General features: G+C 42.6%; 1 protein-coding gene across 3 annotated transcripts in view; it reads left to right on the top strand.

Annotated features, from left to right (window-relative positions):
* Positions 1–9913: 9913 nt before the first annotated feature.
* LOC130597904 (SAM and SH3 domain-containing protein 1-like) overlaps positions 9914–21750 on the top strand; it is a 535467-nt gene continuing 523630 nt past the window's right edge. For 2 of the 3 annotated variants that reach the window (XM_057406828.1, XM_057406827.1), the window contains exons 1-2: positions 9914–9981; positions 10490–11572. In XM_057406828.1, the coding sequence (XP_057262811.1) occupies positions 11108–11572 (465 nt within the window). In that variant the 5' untranslated portion in view covers positions 9914–9981; positions 10490–11107. The remainder of the gene's footprint in view (positions 9982–10489; positions 11573–21750) is intronic. The other variant, XM_057406830.1, reaches the window with a different exon arrangement.

Raw genomic sequence — 21750 nt, 5'->3', positions numbered from 1 at the left:
TGTAACAATCCTCTATCACCATTTTAAAAGAAAATCTTTGAGGTTCAGAGTCTGCTTCTATTTTGCAATACATTTAAATGTCTGTTGAAGTAAAACTCCCCAAAGGAGCCTCTTCTTGCAAATGGAGCTACATAAGTCATCTTTTCAAAGAAAACTTGTGTTGAAATATTCAAAACTGCTCAAGATGTGCTTGAGATAATTTGTTGATGGCATTGGGTTGGGCAGCTCAGCTGGCAAGAGCAAGTACTGAAACTTAACAGGAAAAAAGAACTGAACTGCTACTGTCTCCCTTTTAAAACTGGGAAAATATTTTTGATAAACAAAATTCTTTGAAGCAAAACAGAATCAAATTTATAATGCTTAACTTACTTCAGTGATCTTCAGAATGCTACACTGTTCAGTCACTTGCTTTGCTTCACTAGCATAGCTATTAATAGAGGCAGATATATTTGTGGTGTTCTAATTGTAAAATATAAAACCAATATTGCCATTACCAGTTTTTAAGTGTTATCATTTTTACAGTGCACTGATGTCAAAAATGATTGCAAGTCCTCTCTCTTCCTTGTTCATTCTGGGAGTAAATATCTGAGGAAATAAGGAAGCTTTTCCATTCTCCATGAAATCGAATTCTCCAAAATTAAGTTGAAATGTGCACTGCCAAAATGATACTAAATACTCCAGTTTGTTGCTTTTTTTTTTTTGGGGGGGGGGGGGCAGAAGACCTTGTTACAGCCATCTTTTAATACAATTACATTAAATTCAAGTAGATAAATACCACATATATTGCTTCCATCTCGGGGGGAAGATTTCCAATAGAAGTGCAATTCTATGAGTTTGTGGCATCTGCCATTCCTTGAGGGGAAGGTAAGTAAATAAAGCAACATGTCCTTCCTTACATTTATTTGAGCATATAAAACAAACCCCCAAAAAGCCATGTCTGAGAAGCAGTGGTGATATTTTAACAGAAAAATCTGTCCTTAAGCATCAGAATTGGCTGTTCAGAAATCACATATTTAACTGATAATTGCTGCAATGTTTTAGGGGTGTCACATCTCAGAAGAATTGCAGAGAATGTTGGAGCATAGGTCAGCTCAGCAAACGTTAAAAGAGCAGCATTAAATATCTTTGGTTTGGAGTGGAAAAAATCCCAAACCGGTTTTCTATTTGTACTTCAGGCAGAGGCAAATGAAGATAAGATGGCATTCCATCATTACTCTTCAGAGCTCCGAAACCCCTAACAAACTTGTCTTGGCATCTGTAATACTGTTCATTGCTATACAACTCAAACAGGAGTAAGCTAGTGTTTAAATTTAGTTTATTCCAGAAGTTTAGTGAAGTTTTCCAGCATACCAAAGCCTTATGCACATGCTTGGTACAAAGCACTTTCAAAATTTCTCTTACAATTATTCATTAAAGTAATTATTCATTAAAAATTGCATTCACATGTGTTAAGGTTGAATTACTAGGAAGACCACGGAGACACATATGTTTCATTTCTGCAGTTTTCTTTTATCTCACTGATGGGATCTTGTATTTTGTATTTCTTACCTAGTTCACAAAAATCATCAGCGTTTCTCTTGCTCTTTCTTACTTAACTTCAACAACATGCCACTTCTCCAATGATCCCTGCTGCAGTTACAGCAGATATGCAGTGCATAGCTCAGCATAGCAGCGGATAAGGGAAAAAATATCTACGAAATAGGGATTTTGGGAGTTTAAAGCTCTGGTTGAAAGCACCCGTAGAGGACTATCTTTTTCTGAAAGTAAAAGAGCTCATTTGGGTGAGATGAAATTTTGCTAAAAGCTTGTAAGACAAAACTCATGAGCCCTGCACTATAGTTAGAGCATTTTACATAGGCTGGAGCTGATGAAGATTTGTTCGGTTTGATTTTTTTTCTGTAATAAGAAAGGTGAAGTTTCACTATAAAAAGACAAAGGATGCTTGTATCAGTAGCTTATATGCCTAAAGATGGAAAGGTAAATTACAGATTGCCTCATAAATTTACTGACTGGCATCACTAGAAATAGTTGGCTTTTTACATTACCTGGAGAGAGGAAAAATAATTCATTATAGCACATCTCTGCAGAATAATTCAGTCACTTCAGCTGACCAGTCTGAACCAACGCTGATTTTATGAGGCTAAGACTGGTTTAAAGACGCATTAATGTTCTACCTGGATCTTCAGCTGGGCCTGAATGAAACAGGAATTGCCTTAATATTTGACTAATCCAAATTAAACTAATTCATCACTATTTTATTAATGTTAAATTTAGATGAAACCTTGGATCTTAATTCCAAATCAGAGCCTCAAACTTCATGCAGACATGATTTAACCTGTCTCAAATCATTAGCAGGACTGAAATGCAGAGGCTGTGGTTAGATTGGTGTGCTTCATGGCATACTTCTGAGTCCTATTCTCTCAATGATCTCAACAAGTTTTTGGTTCACACGAGCAACAGCTGTCTTCCAGGATCTGTGACTGCTGTTTCTACCATATGAGTTAATGCAAAGATAATAACCTGGACCCCCAAATTCTGCTCCGGTAAGAGGTTGTGACACAGCTGAAGAATTCATCTGGACACCTGGAAAATCAACAATGTCCTTGGTCCACCAAGCAGAGATACAGCTTTTTTCTGATGCTCAAAACACAGAGCTATATATAGACTTAGAACTGTGTCTTCTGAGTTAGGCAACCTGAAATGGTGACAAGAATCAGATATTGGCAAATGCCAAAGTGTACTTAATGAAGCTCCTTTCGGATTAGGTTTGACCCATGCCTAGATCAGAGCTGGTATCACAGCTTGGATCATCTCACATATGCAGCCCCTTTTCACTTACAAAACAGTCCACTCCTACATTGCATACTCAGCTGCAGTGAGACATGAAAGCCTACAGAAGCCTGGAAGGGATGAAAATATTTCTTCCTCTCTCTACCAACACTTCTGTGATTAACAAGCATCAGTGATATATGCACATGGTACTTCAAATGTCAGTTATTTGCTTTACAATTCATCTTTCTCCTTTCTTCTCCCCCCCAGAGGTGCAAAGGTTAACCCACAGATCTGTCTATCCTTATGCAGTCAAGGTCTGTAACCCTCAGCCTTTCACTTCAAATATAAGCTGATGCTTAAGGATGGATGAGGGTTCACCCAAATGAAATTGTTTGTAAATGAATGGAAACTGCACGCATGCTATAGAGAAGTGGAAACTCAGTAATACAAGGATAGAAGACTTCAGTTGAGCTAGTATTTCTTGAAAAAGGAACTAAAACATAGTACATCAAAAACATAAAATTGGATCTGCTCCCTGGAGATAAAACCCATCATCCTGATTTTGTATCTACAGAAAAACTCAGTGTTCTTTTAGCCGGCATGACTCTTTATAACAATGAAAAATGGTCTCAGAACAGAAAACACATTACTTCTTCTTCTTTTTTCCTTGCATTTCTAATTATACTGTCATATCAACTTTAGTAGAAATATATGTAGTGTAAATGAATTCATATGATTGCCAGAATTTTTATTTGTTAATTCCCTGATATTATAATATTCTGCTAGTTTTATATTTATCCATCTAACCAGTTAAAACCCCACAGATGCACCAGCTATGACTGCCTGTGTCAGGATGATACTGGGTATCAGCTGCACGAAGACTGGAATCAACACTGACTTAATGATTGAGTTGGTGCTGCACGGTGGTGAGGGAGTCAGCAGAGACGAGGGAGGTGTGGTGGGTTAGGCTTCTGTGAGATGTGATTGACTCCTGACATGGCAAGGAATGGTGGAATGAGTCCCAGCCAGAAAAAAAGACCACAGAAAAGGTGGGAGCTTGGATGCAGTGTTGTCTTTTGGGAGACCTAGTCGAATGACTGACAAAAATCTATTACAGAGAAAGGGGCGAGCATGACTAAAAGGTCTCCCAGCATTTATTCTGACAGGATGATTAATTTCTCATTACTCATCCAGAATACAGCTGTCTGGGGGGAATTCGGGGAAATATTTGATTCTTTCAAACATTGATTGTTTGGAGAAAAGCTTTTGCATAAATCTAAACACTTTATGCTGTCTTTGTTTTGAAATAGCACAGCAGGAGCATTCTAATTTCTTGGTGGAGGTTCTTTGGAGTCCCAGCACCACCAGGACTCTTTATTTCAAAGCCAGGAGCCAATTTCTTAGCTGCTTCAGAGGATATAACTTACTTGGGCCTTCCTGTACCATTTTATGCCGGTTGGTTCCTTCTCTTTCTCCTCCTCCAGGACTATTGGTCCTGCTGTGTTGGGCTCAGATCTTTAGAAGGAAAAATCATGACTGCTAACCTGCAATACTACTTGGCTCCAGGAATTTTTAGATGATAGCCACCTGTGTAATAATCTTGACTTCTTCCTACAAGGAAGCACTTTATGTTTGATGACCAAGAAATAGAGTAGGCATTCACTACTTTACTCTTTCTGATTTCTACCTTGCATGGCTCCTGCTTTTATGCCTTGTGTCTCAAGTGCCCTTCAGGGTGCTCTGTGTGTTTATGCCATCTACAGCAGCTGAGCTCAAGAGAGAAAGGGAAAAATAAGATAGTGTTTTCGCCCTTCACAGAAGCCACGTATAGCAATGGCCAAGCTGAATCAGACAACCAAGTCCCTCTAGCTCAATATCCTGTCTAGGTAGCAGGTGTATAAGTGAAAAATAAGTATATATGTGAACATGGCAAATATTACAAAGGAATTTTCCAGCTTAACTGTTTTTATTGGAGGTGCAGGGGAAAAGAATCAGGTCTGGACACAGCAAGAGAAGGAGAAAATAACTGAAAGTGAAGAGTGGTAACAAAAAAAGCCATTCAGCAGACAAGTTGTGAAGGAAAAGGAGAGGAATTGTGAAAATATGAGATGATGAAAAACACAGTTCATGAGGCAGACAGAAATACAGGAAATTGGGTGGGATAATAGGTATGGAGGAAGGATGGATTAATGGAGCAGCTAGAGAAAGAGGCCATGGAATAAGGGAACTGAGCATATGCCAGCGGGTAATAACAACAGCCAGTCTCCACTGTTAGCTATTGTATATTACAGAAAAGAGTTTAAGAACACAGTTTCAATGCTTATGTACTTAAAAGAGTCTGGGTTTTGAGCAATTTCAAAAAGATCATGATTTTATATCTATCTTTGCCTAAATACCTTATAAAACCGGGCCTTTGCCTGTATGTCGCTGAAGAGAGGTAGAATAAAAATAAACACAGGAGAAACCAGGACCTGGTTGTCAGATGGCAGTTTTTCTGATAACTCTGTAAAAGGAATGGGTGACACTGCTCCAGGAGTGCAGAGAAGCCCCACCTGTTCTGAACTGAATGGCGGTTTTTTTCCCTAATTTCCCCTGGGGTTAGGATGCTACCTTGCGGCCCTACATCATTGGAGGATGCTTTTAGAATGGAGAGGATAATTTCTGAAGGGTTGAAGGGTTCTTCCTTTCCCTGACATACACTTTCCGTCCCACAGTAATTACAGCTGGTAATTACAGCTAGAGCCACAAGTTTCAGAGCAAGCGGCACAGGCTAGTTAGAAATGATGGAGCCAATTATTTTTTTTTTTTCCCATTTTATTAATTTTCTTTTCCTCCACAAAATGCTTTGGTGTCCTGGAAACCTGGTGCCTGATGTTTGTGGATTTCCACAATCCACATGTATATAATATACATAATATAAAATGTGTTTGTTTACAAAATAGGACTATGCTGACTGTGAGTTCAATTTTATTAGGCAGTAGCTATATGCTCTAAATTCAATTTCTCACTGGGAAAAAGGCAACAGCAAAAGAAACAACTTGAAAGCTGCATAAAGATTATTTTTTCATGCTTTGTGCATATGTCTGATGAAAAAGCACTTTTTCATGAAGCGAGTATGTGGAAGTTCATAATAACAAGGCAACAGAAGCTGACACTAAATGTCCAAGTGAGCAGAGCTTTCAGCTTTTTGTTCATTATGATTCCAAGATGGTATCACATGGAAGTGCTAGATTGTAAATTGTGAGGATGTAAATATTCATCAGTTTTCTACCCCCTGTGCTAATATTCAGCTGGCATTTCTAGGACTTTCACAACTTAACTAGTAGTATGAATGCTATTAGTAATAATGTAGGATTTCTTCTTATATTTACCTGCAATTAATAGCTCATTTAAACAGCATTCAGTGTGAAGCAAAATGTTTCTGAGTAGAGTTAAAATTTAACTGCAGGCAGTGTTATCTTCTGTCTCGAAGCTAATAGCAATGAGAATTGTTCAACGTTTCAAGTTCTTAAAGAGAAACCCACCCTGAACTATTGTAGGGAGCTGTTTTATGAAAACACGTGTCTGTCAGCAGCTGGTAAAATAGCAGTCACAATGTATTTCTAGGGATAAAGTGTATTTCTGGTTTGTTTTAGAATAATTTTGTTATCTTTCAGGACAACCTTTGCCACAAGAGGCCAAGAAGGTTGTACTTGTGCTCTGTTTTACCTTCTTATTGACAGTGACATACAAAACCAGTGTTAGAGGTTGAATGGTTAATAGAGAATTGGCTAGTCTGTGGAAGAAGTTGAGCTCTTATACTTTCTCCTGTTACTGAGGAAAAAGAGTCTAAATTTTTAGACTGAATTCTGGTTACAGAACTTGGTCTGAGGCAATCACTAGCCTTCATTTTGGATATTTATTCCCATTTCTATTAAATTTCCTTCTCTATTGCATTCAGAAAGTGATCTTCTAGTTGTAAGAGACTTCATCTCTAATTAATGTCTGTAAATTCTCATGGGAAAGGAGCATCACAGTAAATAAAGTAGCTGCTCTGTTTCGAATCCAAAAAAATTTTATCTTCATTTCAGAGACAAATGGATATTCCTTTAACTAGATCCTTTTACATTCCCAGTTAGATAGTCTCAGTGAGCATTAAATTATTCCAAACATAGTGTTATCACCAGCCAACCGATAACTCCCCAGCAGTGAACTTGCCCTTCCGGGTAACTCTCAGTTACGTCCTGGGCATGATGTGCTGTGGTATGGGATACCTCTTTGGCTAGCTTGGGTCAGGTGTCCTGTCTCTGCTTCCTCCTGGCTTCCCCTCCTCCCTGGCAGAGCATGAGGCTCACAAAGTCCTTAGCCAGACCAAACATTTGAGCAGTAACTAAAAACATCGGTGTTATCAGCACTGTTCCCAGGCCAAAAGTCAACAACAGAGAGCTGCACCAGCTACTAAGAAAGAGAAAAAATAACTGCTATTGCTAAACCCAGGACAATAGTGTACTGTAGATCAAGCTAAATTTAAGGTAAAACACAGTGTCTATATTTCACCACTGCAATTAATCTGAAATACCATTAGAAATACCGTTTAGTGATGCTACCCTATTAGCTTAATAGTTCTGTAAAAGTAATATGCATGATAGGTGGGGCCTTACAATCAGCAAGCACACTCTTTGATTTCAGCTGGATTGAAACTACAGTTCAGTGTCTTGGAAATTAACATTTTGCATTGAATAATTTTCAATAATAACTTTGCAATTAATAAAAAGTACATAAAGGAGGTTTTCAAACTGAGTTTGCTGTTATCACTCAAAACATGCCTCCATTTTCTGCTCCACCACTCTGTGACCTTCCTCCTTTTTCACTCTGAAATTAGCTTCCCAACATATTGACTACCCCTCCCAGTCTGTGTCATCTGTGAACTTGCTGAGGATGCACTCCACCTTGTCACCATCACTGAAGATGTTGTACAGTGCCAGCTCAAGTAATAACCCCCAAGGAATGCCCCTTCTAGCTACCCACCAAAACTTCATGTAAGTCTTCACAAAGACTTACCAGAGCTTTCTCAGGGTCTGAGGTGAGATGGACTGGTCTTTGGTTCCCTGGACTTTTTTTAAAGGTGGACACAACAATTTATTTTTAATTATTAGTTGTTTTGGGTTGTTTTTTTTGTTTGTGTTTTTTTTTGTATTTCTAAGTCACCTGGTAAGGTGAACTCGTTTTGTGAAACTAAAATCAATGCCAACACAGCCAGACAAGAGTTTCACAATCATAGAATAGTTAGGGTTGAAAAGGACTTTAAGATCATGAAGTTCCAACCCCCCAGCCATGGGCAGGGACACCTCACACTAAACCCGTCACACAAGGCTCTGTCCAACCTGGCCTTGAACACTGCCAGGAATGGAGCATTTACCACTTCTTTGGGCAACCCATTCCAGTGCCTCACCACCCTCACAGTAAAGAACTTTTTCCTTATACCTAACTGAAATTCCCCTAAGTTACAATATTGTAACCTGATGCCAAACTCCACACTTCCATGGGGTGAAGCCAGGACAGACTTCTCCTTCTTCTGTCCCGTAAGAGTCTAAGGATCCTACCTTTTTACAGGTGGGAGACCTGCAGTTTACCAAGTGCATCTGAACCATAACATCTGTAATACCTTAACAGCCTTCCAGGACACTTAAAGAAATGTATGCATAAAAATGATAAAATTCTTTATGCACTGTCAATAAGCCTGATTAGCCTGATGTACTCTCACACCATCAATTCCAGCTCCAGTTTACAGAACCTCCTTGCTAATTTCTCCAGTTTTGTCAGCCTTTCACCAGGTCTGTGAAGAGAAGATAACTGCTGCTTCAATCTCTGCCTCTGGCCTGAAAAGGTTTGATATATTATGTGGCCTGGAAGGAAAATAAAATACATAAAAAAGAAGGATGGAAAAATTTAAAAGGAGTAAAATGCTGTTCCTCCCTTTCTCCCCTTTTAGCATGTGAATCTGTGAACTCTAGGCTTTATACTCAGAGGCTGCATTTTAACCACTTGTAAGCAGCTAACCTTTTCAAATCTCTTTGCAACATGATGCTTCTTGTGAGAATGCTGCTAAGCTATTATGTGGTAGTTCACCACGTAATCCTATGATGAACTACTATGAAGGCCCAGGACAAACGCAGCCCTATCTGCTAAGAATGGTCCTTCAGGAAACCTGCTACAAATAAACCTCACTAAATAGCAAAAGGGAGCGTGTCTGTCCTTCGGCACCCCTGTGCTGTGAGGAAGCAGGGTGGGTAACTCACCGTCGTTCCCCAGCTCCCCTCAGCCCGAGCAGGGCTGTCCCTGCCCGTGCCCCATCCCCTTCTGAGTGGACCCGATGGGCAGTACCAGCCCGAAGTGCCTTAACTACCTCTCACCCCACCTATCGGGCCTGAAGGGTCCGCTGAGGGAAAGGGATTTTCCTAAGAAAACAAGTTTCAACCTGTTTTAAATGAAAATGGCAGCGGGACCCAAGCTTCATCCCCACTGCGGTGGCCGAACGAGGAGGGGACCCCCGGCCACCCCACTCTGTCCGGGTGTGGCGGCGGGCTGGGGGCGTTTCCCGCAGCGGCCTGGCGGGGGCGCTGCGAGCCAGGCGTTGCCGGGCTAACGCGGTGGACAGCGTGCGGCGTCTCCGCCGGCTTCGGGCAGCTCGTGGCGGCGGGTGGGAGAGCGGGGCCAGCTTCTCCCGCCCTTCCTCGCCGCTTTCGGGAAAAGCGGGGGGACGCTTGTTCCCGCTTAGAGACCCGCTCTGCCCACGAAGGGTCGCCCTTCGGGCGCGAAGGGTATCGGTGCCCCCGCGGGGGAGCCGCCGCCACAGCCGTCGGTCCGGCTGTGCCAAGGGCGCCGGGTGGGCAGCTCCCCGGGCCGTGCCCCCTCGGCGCGGTGCCTGCCCGTGCCCTCAGGGAAGGGGGACGGGCAAGCCCGCAGGAGAGCTTGCGGAGCGGAGGCAGCCAACCCCCCGCAGCTGCCCGGGCGGGCTTGCCGTGCCCGCGCCCCGGCGGGTCTGGCAGGGGCGGCCGGAGGCACAGAGAGAGAGCTGCCGGCGGGGAAAGTTGAAAAGGCCCCGGGGAGAGCTAGGGAGGGGGGTGGCAGCGGGGTGACGGGCGCGGAGGAGGAGCAGGGAGAAGCTGCACACGGAGCACCGGGAGGAGCCGGAGGAAATCTGCTGGCGGCGTGTCAGGCGCCTCAGGGGTAGGGGAGGAAGGAGGACCTGGGAGGGGAGCACCGCGCCGAGGTACCGCTGGCAGGAGGGGAAAGCCCCGCCACTAGCTAGAGGAGGGGGGAGCGCCAGTGACCTGTCGCAGATCAGCTCATCCGCCGCCGCCGGAGGATGCACGGAGCGCTGGTTGCCCGCCCGGCCCCGCCGCCGCCACTGCCTCATCCTCCTCCTCGCCGGGGCGGCTGCGGGCAGCGGCGGGAGGGGTAGCGTGGATAGGGAAGAGGGGGGAAAGTCGTGCGTGCCGGACGTGGGGCTGCCTGCCCCAGGGGTAACAAGGGGGCACCGCTGCCAGCAGCGCGGAGAAAGTGGGGTTGGAAAGCAGTTTGCGGGCTCACTGTCGGCGAAGCGCGTTTAGCCATCATCCCGGGGGTGAAGGGGAACTGGGAAAGTAACTCGGAAAAGTGAGTGGGATTCTTATCTTTTTTTTCCCCTTTTTCCTTCTTTTTTTTTTTTTTTAATCCGAAAGGACCCTTTTCAAAGGAAAGCAAGAGCCGCCGCATGACCCCGCTGCCGGGAGAGAGCCGGGAGAGGCGGGCACCACACGCTGCAGCCTTGCCCGTGGTGGCCGAGCGTGCGGGAGCCCCGTGCTCCTCAGCGTGATCGGGTACCAAAGCAGCTCCCCACAGTAAACAGCTTCATCATGCGACAGAGCGCAAGAAGGTGAGACACAAGCAGAAACAGAAACTAACACTGAAAGGAAGAGGGGAAAAAAAAACAGCGACTGCGAATTACTTCCAGAGAAAGTGGGTGGATGTTGTGCATCAGCGATTTGGGATTTTGGGGGATGCACCCTTACGGTTCGCTTCTCTCTAGTCCAAGGCCCCCTTCTCCGGTGGCACAAAGCGGCTGTACTTGGCGGTAGGAAAACAGGAGGAGGAATAAACAGGACGGATTTGTTCAGCGGTTCTTGCTGTGCCCCACTGATCTGCTTTAAGGATTTTTTTTTTTTTTTCCCTGGTGGATGTTGGTATCTTGACCTTGATTTTGAGACCTTTCAGTTGCATCGCAGGTTTTGTGGGTTTATTTCCTTTGGTGAGGCGTGGAAAGGGGGAGGCTGGCTTCGGTGCTGAAAGTTGCAGTCATTATTTTGGAGCCAGCATGTGCACCAACATAGTCTATGAGTGGCTGAAGACCCTACAGCTCCCCCAGTACGCTGAGTCCTTCGTCGACAATGGCTACGACGACCTGGAGGTCTGCAAGCAGATCGGGGACCCGGACCTGGATGCCATCGGCGTGGCCGTGCCCCACCACCGCCGCCGGATCCACGAAGCTGTGCGGCGGCTGAAGGAGGCGGACGAGACAGCAGCGGGGCTGTACTTCACCCTGGAGCCGCAGCCGCCGCCACGGCCGGCGGCCCCCGGCACCGGGCGCTGCCCCCGGAGGGTGGCGGGGCAGGATGAGGCCCGGCGGGGGGCGGACCCCCGGCACCGCCCCGGCGGGCGGCGGCGGGCGGGCGGCGGCGAGGGGCTCACCGCGTACCCCAGGCTGAAGCTGAAGATCATGATCCGGGACAAGCTCATCCGAGACGGCATCAACCTGAGTAAACCCCCCTACTCCAACAAGGTAAGAGGGTTCCGGCCGCCCCTGTCCTCAGGAGGGGCCGGGCCACCCACTGGCAGCAGGAGGTTGAGTGGCATCCAGCTGGAGATGAGGGACCTGGTCCTGTTTATCTCCTACTGTAGTGGTGGCATTTTCAGAGGAAACATGGTAAGGACTTAGCAGCAGCCAGGTGTGAAGAAGAGTGGGGCCAATACAGGTCAGATCCGCCAATGCTTGTTGGCTTGGTGTGGATTTATGGGGTGGTGCAGCATTGCACAGCCTTTTGGTGTTGCGTCTATTTTACCTTAACCGGTTCTCTTAGTCCAGGCTGAGTGTCCGGGGTGTGAAGGCAGCAATTGACAGGGCAGGCTTAGTGGTTTAGGGTTTTGATTGTTTGCTTTTCTGTCCTGTGAAACTTCTCCATTGTGTTGGAGAGTGATGGCTTCTTTTAAATCTTTTGTTAAAGGTCATATTTTAGTGCCAGTTTCTGTTGGAGAAATGGCTGGTGAAGCAAGTGGTAATCTGGATGGAGGAACAACTCCTTCTGTTTCCTGGATTTATTTACTGGAGGATGGTAGCGACTGATGAATGTCAGACCTGTTCATCAGCTGCCCTGGGACAGGTCTGTCTATCTCTAGGACACATGGTCTGCTGAAAGGCCAGGAAAGTGCAGGTCTTGGAATAGTACATTCCAGGTTGATGAAACCCAGATATTTACCTAATTCTTACCTTTTGAAAGCTTAAAGTCTAAGACTCATGTGGTTTGGAAGGTAGAAATTGGTATATCTAAAGTTTTCTGTAGGTTTCCTGCTGAAAAAGCTATGTGCAGAATAAATAACACAACAGAATTGAACAACTAATACCATGGATGATTTGTGAAAGAAAATAAGGTATTATAATGCATGGTTGCTTCTGGGTTCAGAATGAAGTGCTTCAAAGTTGTTGGATGACCCAAGTTGTCTGTATTTTCTGTAATGATTTGAAGTCTGATTTTTCAGAAAGACTGAGCAGTTGAAGTAGACCTTCAACTTTTGAGTACTTTTTTTCTCTGAGAAGCTTATGAAGGTATGGAGGCAAGGTGGTAGGGATGTCTGCACTTCTGGCTTTACAGAAATGTGAGGAATTAAAATTGAGAATAGTTACCTACGCTAGAGGAGCTGAGTGTGAGGATAATGAGTAAAATTCAACTTGGGTAACAATGTGGAGGTGCAGATAATAAGACTGATAAGGCAGCAAATTTCAGGACTCCAGTCTTTTAAGAGCTTGGTGATAGAGGACCAATAGTTACTTCTCAGGTAGAGCACAGTTGACTGGTTTGAGATATTTATAGAATGGTTTGGGTTCGAAAGGACCTTAAGACCATCTAGTTCCAACCACCTGCTGTGGCCAGGAATGCCTCACAGTAGACCATGTCACCCACGGCTCTGTCCAGCTGTGTCAGGAGCAATAGGTAATGGTCCGTGGTAAAACACACAAAGACAGAAAAGTACTGTTTGTCCGCTTTGGCTCCTCCCTGGAGACTCTGCATTGGCTGCTCCCTGGAAAGTCCAGCTTTGGTTCCTACCCTGAAAGTTCTGCTTTAGAACTCCCCAGAAAAGTCTCAACCCTTGGAGACCTTTCTAGATAACAGCTGGCCACTTCTTCCAATGTAGGCTGGCCCCCTGCGTCAGAAAGAATGTGCAGCTTTGTCAGCATAAAAGCCTAAGCCTCATGCGATGCGGGGGAGGCATACCCTCATACCATCTAGGTCAATGTTGCTCCCACGGGGATGCCCGCCGAGGTTGAGCCTGCCACATCCCACTGCGATGATGATTCTCGGAGCTGGTTTCCTGATCATCTTAATAGGGTCCTTGGGGTTGGTAAGATAACCAAACATCAGAAGTATCATTTACTATATCCTTTACTATCTCTATATTTTCCTATATTAATAAACTAGTTGTGAGTTCTCTATTTGTCTCTCATTTTCTCTCACCTGCAATCCTCGAACTCTGGAACACCAGCCTGGCCTTGAACATGGCCAGGGACTGAGCATTTATCACTTCTTTGGGCAGCCTGTTCCAGTGCCTCACCACCCTCACAGGAAAGAACTTCTTCCTTATATCTAATCTAAACTTCCCCTGTTTAAGTTTGAACCCGTTACCCCTTGTCCTATGATTACAGTCCCTAATGAAGAGTCCCTTTCCAGCATCCTTGTAGGCCCCTTTCAAGATACTGGAAGGCTGCTATGAGGTCTCCATGCAGCTTCTGTTCTCCAGGCTGAACAGCCCCAACTTTCTTAGCCTTTCCAACCCTAACCATTTTATGATTCTATGATTTGTTCTCTTTTCCTGAAACATCTGTCTGATGACATTGTCAGAGGCAGTGTAATAAATCTGATAGGACACTGATCAAATCTAACAATACATCCATGAACATTTACTTTAAGTACAGCATCTTCCAAAAGTTACTGTATCATTTTGTAGAGATTTTTCCCCCTTCCTTTGAAGTGTTATGTCATTGGACTGGCACTTTTCTGAAATTGCTAGTATGTATCTTGGATGAAAGAACAACTATGGAAGTTCTGGCTTATTGGTGTAGCTACAGCACATTGCTCACCTGCACAGCTACATTTTACTTCTTCCTTTTGACTTCATGTATATTTATAGTGACCGGGTCCGTCTTACCAAGTGGATCCTCTACCTTCTCTCTTCTTTACCTCCTCCATAGGAGTTGTAAAATTTCTAAGATGTCAGCATGAGACATCAGGAAATTCAAATCTTTGGTGCTAGTTTCTTCTTTAACTCACCTTATTTTGATTTGATGGGCATCAGAGCAAGCTCATCTTACACTGAGCATCACTCATCTTTAATTGGTTTAATCTAAACGCAGTATTTTGAAATAAAGGAACCAAGCTTACTTTCCTAGTTTTATTTCGGCCTGTAGTGTCAATGTATTTATTTTGGATGATAAATGCATATAACATCATTTTTTTACAGTAATAGAAAAACTTTCTCCATCTCCTCTGTGTGAATCACTTCGCATCGTAGCATGTTGTAAGAAGCCATAAAACTGGTAAGATTTCAGTGTGCGTTGCTCAACATGTGTTATTCTGAATGCCACCCACTGTAGCAATCCATCTCCAAAATGGCTTAAAGGAAACAGCAAAGATCACGTCACTTGAAATTATTCATTGGATGTTGTTTAGGGCAAGAAAAATGAAATACTGTATTCTTTCATTTAGGAAAGAGTCATAACAGTGTCTCTTAAAAAAAACTTCAGAAAATTGTGGACATAGTTTAATTAACCTGTATTATACTTTGTATATAGAATATGTGGTGTACACATGTTCTGCATGTTGAAAGAAGCTGGATGTGTTCTCTGCTGTGAACAGTATTAAAGAATCGCCTTGAGGCTTGTGTCAAGATTTTATATGCATTTATCACATGTCCATCTACAGGTGGTTGTGCTGGTACTTCAGAGCAGGGCACTAGACACTGACCTGTTTGACATCTATTTGCATTTCTGGTGCTGCTGAGTAGCTAACTAGCCACCTACTTCCTTCCATGGCTTACGTGGAGAATGCCATCATGTTTTCCTCTTAATGTCTATGAATGGAAAATAGTATCTGAATGGAGGAGCATGCCTCTGTGTCTGCATGTATACATACATGTGTATGCATTTTACTTGTTACCTGAAGAACACAGTTATGTAGTTCTAAGACAATTTTTGATTTTTTTTTTTTTTTTTAAACATCCCTGGAAACTGGAAGCACTACTCCTGTGTCTTGTTTATACCTTCTTGCTAGCTGCCTGAGCTATAGACACATCAAAGGATCAAAAATGAGAATTGGATATGGCTGTGGAGATGTTAAAAGCATCTTTTCGCTGTCCTTCCAGTGTTGTCACTGTATTTTCAGATAAAGGGTGAGACAGCAGAGTCAGAAGGATAGAAATGTATATTGACATGGTAGATTTTAGTTTAACTTAGTTTGATTGCAGTCAACAGAAATTACTAACAACTACTTAAATCTCCTAATAAATCTCTTAAAGATGTGCAAACTTTGAATTGAAGCCATGTGTGTGGGTGACTTCAGACATGGAGAATTATCACAAACCATCTTATTTCTCTGGAGAATTAGAAGGAGGCCTCATCTCTTCAAACTGCATCTTATGTATTTTCCAGATACTAGCCAAGGAATACAGCTGTAACTGAGGAGAACTCTCCAGAAGTCAGATTTTGTTCCATGTTGGTAATGCTCCTTAATACTCAAAGTCTTCTGTTTTAGTTTCACTCCTTCTGCTGCTGGCTGATATCCTTAGAAGTATCATACATCTATGAAACTTATTGTGGAGGTGATGGGCCTGAGTACCCTTCAAACAAGAACCCATGGTACCTCTCCTGGTCAAGTGAAACATCTGTGTCATCTCAAAACATATAGCTGCATAAAAACCATAACCTTGATAGTTGTAATTCTGTCCTTAATAAGGAACTTAATTATGCCCAGTGTAGAAATAATATTAGTGTCCTTTTGCCATATAGAAGTTCTGGGGGGATGAACTACTGGCAGAAGGAAACCAAAATGGGCTGCCCCCCTGGATTCCAGCGAAGATGAACAAAGAAATGCATAGCACTAGACTCAACCAGCCAGATCAGAGGAGGTAGAGCCTTTACCTCCACACAGAGACACTTTTTGCCTTAGTGGGCTTGTTGCAAAATGAATTATGTCCGTGCTGGGTTTCAGCAGGAATAATGTCACTAAATGTCACTGTGGTAGGGAAAGCAGAGGAGCACCAGTTGTGTCAATATAAAGACAAGTAGGGTGCCTTGTTGTGGAACATGCCAACAGAAATTAAGTATTCTATTTATCTGAAATATAGATTAAGTGACATTTAATAGTTTACTGGAATTTCATTACTATTTCTAATTGAAATTAATGGCCTGACCTGTTTCTTGAGGAACTTTATTCAATTTTTCATCTGCAGAGGATTGCAAATGCATTAAAAATCACTGAAAACATACATGCATTAAAAGCTCCCACACCAATTAAGATGATTTACTTAACCTCAGTAAAGTTATACTCACGTAGATTTCAATATTTGTTAGAGAGAATAAAACTGCAGTGTGACATATGTATGTGTACGTGATCTCATTGTCAGTCATGATGATGTTCATGAAAAACACTAAAAATCCAGCTGCATCTCAAATGTTCAAGCAGATGTAGAAAAGTAAGAAGTCAGGTCCAAGTGAGTATGTGCTTAAATGCCCATCTGCATTTTTGCAAGTTCTGTGCTGATGATACAGCACAGATTTGTGGTTCTGATTAAATGTTTATTTAAGCCTTGCTACTACAAAATGAGGAATATTTCACATAAGTTAAATGTTAAGAGGAAAAGATGCCAGCAATACTGCTTTAAAATAGACTAGTTCAGTCTGAGTCTGGGGCTGGATAATGTACTCAGTGCTATAGGTATCTACACGAGTGAACTGAGTGAATTAAAAATATTGTGCTTTGAAGGACTGACAACACTCACCTATACTAGAATTAAACACAAACCTTTTTGTAAAGACCTGGCTGCTTTGGAATAACTGCATCAACTCTGATTAGCAGAGCATTCTCAAATATGCCTTGGGGAAAACAGCCTATTGACAAAAGTACTAGTGCATTAAGTAGTAACAATATTTTCATGACAATAAATTAGCAAAGCTACAGGCAATGTTCAGGAAGTGAAAACATATTTTATGTAAGAAACCACTGAATTTGCCTTTGACTTTGTTTCTTTCAAAGAAAATACAGGACCTCATATATTGGATGGCTGTTTTAAAGTCCTGGTTTATTAACCTCACAGAAAACAAACTGGAAAAGATCTTCTTCCAATCGGACCATTAAGGCAAAATGTTGCAGAATATGAATAATACAGTACTGTGCTGTATTTGCATTTGAATTGTTCCTGAATATTTTAAAGTGTATTCAATTTCCTGTGGAAATGTTCAATGTAAATCTTCCTGGTTTTCATTATCTCTCAGTTTTGAGGGGAGAAAGATCCCATTTGGGTATATTAAAGGTGAAGTCCTGAGAGAGAATAGTATCAGTGCCACAGCTTTCTCGCCCCCTTTCTAGGATCATGTTAAGTGTATTTTCTCAGCTCTGGTGGTGGTGGGAGGTGGCAGAGGAGAAGGGGAGTGTGTGGCTTTCATCTCTGAGGAACTGTGTGGGGCTGAGAAGCCTGCCACTGCGAGCAGCAGCTGCCCTGAAAGGGGGATCCTTCCTTCATCGTCCATATAGCTCCAGGCTTGAATGGAAAGCAAAACTTAAAGGTCTCTGGCCTGTAGTTCCCTGAAGGCTTTTTCTTCCCCGCAAAGGACACAATGCAGTAAGACTTCTGTCTGGAGTGGCAGAAATTTTAACTGCCAGTTTCACTCCTGCGCACTGATAAACCTGTCTTGTTTGAAATAAGTTTGCTGATTGTAAGTTTTCTTGAGGAGAAAACACATTTAAAGGAAAATATTTCTATTGCTAACCCCCACCCCCAGGGCTTCTGTCTCTGCCACATGGAGGATGATGAAGCCCATACACTCAATCATGTGTGAGGAATACCAGAGAAACCAAGACAATTTCTCACCAGTGAAGTAATCTTTTGGAACGTGTTTCTAGTTCTGTTTATGACCAATATCACTATCTCACATATACCATAATATATGGGGCAGCTGTGTGCCTGATTTCAGATGTGAAATTGAAGACTTTGCCTAAAGTAATTAAAAAATTTAGACAGATGAAGGACTGAGACCCACTACTGCAGCGTCTTTGTCCATTGCCTTATGATTAAACTTCCTTACATATAAGTAACTAAAATGCAGTCAAGGAGTAACCAGTAACTTGTCTATATGGCAATTAGTTATGCCTGTTAATTTTTGCCTGTTAGTTATATCTTCTGTGCATATGTTATCATGAAAAGTCCCTAACCACTAAGGTATATAGATCCATATGCATAATCTGAAACATACTAACAGCCATTATAGAAATTCTGAAAAGTGCAGCACAGGGGTTTGTTGTTATTGCAAATCATGAATGAATTTATTATATCACTTACAGGAGCTCCCTTACTGGTTTGAGACTCTTCCACAGCAGGAGAGGACAGAATGAGTTAAGGCTAGGTTGGTAGGTTCAACTTTTAAATTTCTTGCTTTGTCAGTTCGAATGAGCCCCTTTGCTTGGTGTTTGACAAAGCTATCTGATTCAATCTCTTTGTCTAGGCTAATATGACATCTCATGTTGATGTGCTTATCTTGACAAATGTGGTGACTTGTACACGCTGCAGGAATCATTGTTTATTAAAAGAGCACGGCGGTGCTATGTTTAGCACTGCCACGTTATTTTGGGATGGCTGTGCAGCAGGAAGGGGAGAATTGGGTGAACCTTCCCTGACACTGGCAGTCTGTGAGCTGAGCTGGCCCAAAACTGTCTCCAGTGACTCATCCAGCCTCTTCAGCTTGTTACTTGCAGATAGTAAAAATCTTCTCTTACAGTTCTGCAAAACAAAAGAGAAGTGGTGTGTCACATGAAACGTAAGTGGAAGGGCCTTCTACTCGTATCTCGTCCTGGTTCTCACAGACTCAGCAGGATGTGAATGACTGTGATGCATGCCTCTCATGGGATCCTTGCTTCTCCAGTTGGTCTTACTCCGAGTGAAGTCAGTGGGGGTTTTGCCAGTGATTTCATTTGATGCTGGGTTTGGCGTGAAGTGTTCAAATTTAAATCAGCTAACAAGCACACCCTTACTGACTCTAATTTTTGTGGTGAGTGAAAGCAGGATGACATGAGATGAAAAGAATAAAAATACAGCAGTAGCATGCAAACATAAGAACTTTTCAAAGGCTTAAATATCACCATTAGCAGTTTGAATAATGGCAAGGCAGACTGAATATACAGCTTACAGGTTTGTGCTAGGTTACATGTTTGGTAAATATTCTCTGAAATCTTCACTAACGTCTGTTGGCTGTAACCAAGTACACATAGTTGTTCACGGCTGTACTCTTATGACAGTCATATGTAGCAAATAAACTTAGAACCACGTACAAGTATATGTCTTCCACAAGTACTTTTTTTCCCCAAGAAGAATGCATTGGTTTTGAGGATAAAAACCCCAAAGCAGGGATGTGGTATTATCACTGCATATGATGTCAGTCAGAAGTTTATGGGGATATTAAGTCCAGTTCTGATGTCTGTGCCTCAGAAACCACACTGTAAATTCAGTGTGGTTAAGAAAAGAGTTAAAAAGCTGGAAAGAAAAAGTTGCCTTTCAGCTGGGGACTAAGAAAAGCTTGTACTGTTTTTTTTTCCCAGTGTTACTTAAGTGGCCACTTGGCCATACTCTCACATGCACGGAAGGAAATATTTTTATTAGCAGAAAAAGGCATTGAGAGCTGGAGCTAGGCTCTTCATGCTGTGAAGAAGGCCAAAAGCCAGTATAAAACAAAAACTTAATAAGTCAGTGTTACACAGAAAAAAAACCGCCTCAAAAACCAAAACTGGTAGTGAGAGCCAGTTCTGCAACAGTGCCCTTGGTTTGTGGACAGAGATGTTTGCTGGGAGTGACTCATCTGCACTAGCAAGCTCCTGTCCCTTGGGCTCTGTATCTCCCAGCCTTACTGTCCCAGAACCCTCAGTGTATCCCAGAGCTACCCATTCACTGACTTCTACATTGTCTCCCCTAAGTCTGTCTCAAGAAACACTGTTTTCTGCCCTAAGAGCAATCTCTTTCCCGCCCAGGAATGTACATCTTTTGCTTGGGGTCTCCCTAACCTTTTTCTCCCCATTCTACATTCACTCAACAAAGCTGACGAGTGTTAACCATGATCTGTTTGGGTAGAAAGATGGAACTGATGTAGCAATACCTTTTCGTGCAGCTTGAGAAAATACTGTGATTTTCTTGTTCCATCCCATCCCAAGCCTTTGTATGAGTTTCATTCCATCTTTCTCTCCTGCCACCCCAGAGTCTCAGGCTGTAATTTGGATCCTTCTCTGTCCTCCTTTATGCTCTGATGAAAACAGAAGCTTTCTCCCCACTCGGCAGAGTGGCGCCATCACGTCTCTCTCCTTTGTTTTCAGAGTCCCCAGCTACCCTTCCATTGACCAACACAGGAGGCTGAGCTCAGATTGTTCTCATAAAACTAAAGCTCTAGACTTCAATCTTAGAAATTCCAAACTAAAAAATACCAGTTACCTTAACGCTGCAGTTATCCAAAGTCCCTCTAGCCCCAGTTCTTTGTCAGAAAGAAGGGATCGATCTAGCAAAAGGAGGATGCATTATCCCTCTCGAACATACGTATAGGACTGACTTGGTCTTTTTGAAGCAAGGCTGAATGTATTATTAAAAAAATAAGCTGTAATCTCATCAAAAGTTAGGAGTTCAGTGCAAAGATGATAAAAGGGCTTTTTTACATAATTGTTTTAGATCTAATCATGTGATCATCTTAATTGCTTCTTATTACAGCATCTCAGAATCCTTGTCCAATATTTTAGTTGTTGCAAAATGTTTTTCTTCAAATTTTGTTTACGCCTCCTCTACAAATAACTGCTTGTGGTGTACTGCATTGAGAATTTTTGTACAAATGCATCTCTGATCTTTTGCATACCTCATAGTTAAGGTTTCCCTACAAATATCCAGCTGTTGGTTTAGAAGCAGCTTTTCCATAGCTAGAGAATGGGAAGAACCAGAAAAAGAATCATCAAGAACTGAATTTGCGCTTGAGAAGGTCAGTCACAGATCTTCATGTGCTAGTTCCTAGGCTAAAAAATTCAACCTAAAGAAAAGAATGACTGTTTTGGCCTCTTAGTCTACATTCTCTCTCCTGTCAGACCAAGCATCACAACGAAATCTCATTTCAAAACACTAACCTAAAGAAACTCAAGGGTTAATAAAGAGAAGAGTGAAAATTACTAACCAAGAAAGTTTATTCATTTTAGGATAATGGAGAAAAGCAGAAAATAAGGAAATGTGACTGAAACTCTATCAAGAGATTTGGAAAAAGAGTAATTTTGGTTTCACCTGCTTTGTTATTTTCACAGGAAGAAAACGTATTGGATTTTCCTATGATAACTTCTAAAAAGGATTTGCCAAGAGAGTATTTCAGAGAGGATTTTCACATGCACTTGGTATTTACAGTGGTAAAAATAATGTTCTGTAGCTTGTGGAGTAGGATGAAGGGGACGTTTGACAAGAATA

Source organism: Pezoporus wallicus, unplaced genomic scaffold (assembly GCF_028554395.1).
Source record: "Pezoporus wallicus isolate ANWC-B61680 ecotype Strahan unplaced genomic scaffold, APGP_CSIRO_Pwel_v1 scaffold_6362, whole genome shotgun sequence".
NCBI lineage: Eukaryota > Metazoa > Chordata > Aves > Psittaciformes > Psittacidae > Pezoporus > Pezoporus wallicus.
Note: the sequence above shows the minus strand (reverse complement) of the source record. Positions and strands in the feature narration are given on the sequence as shown.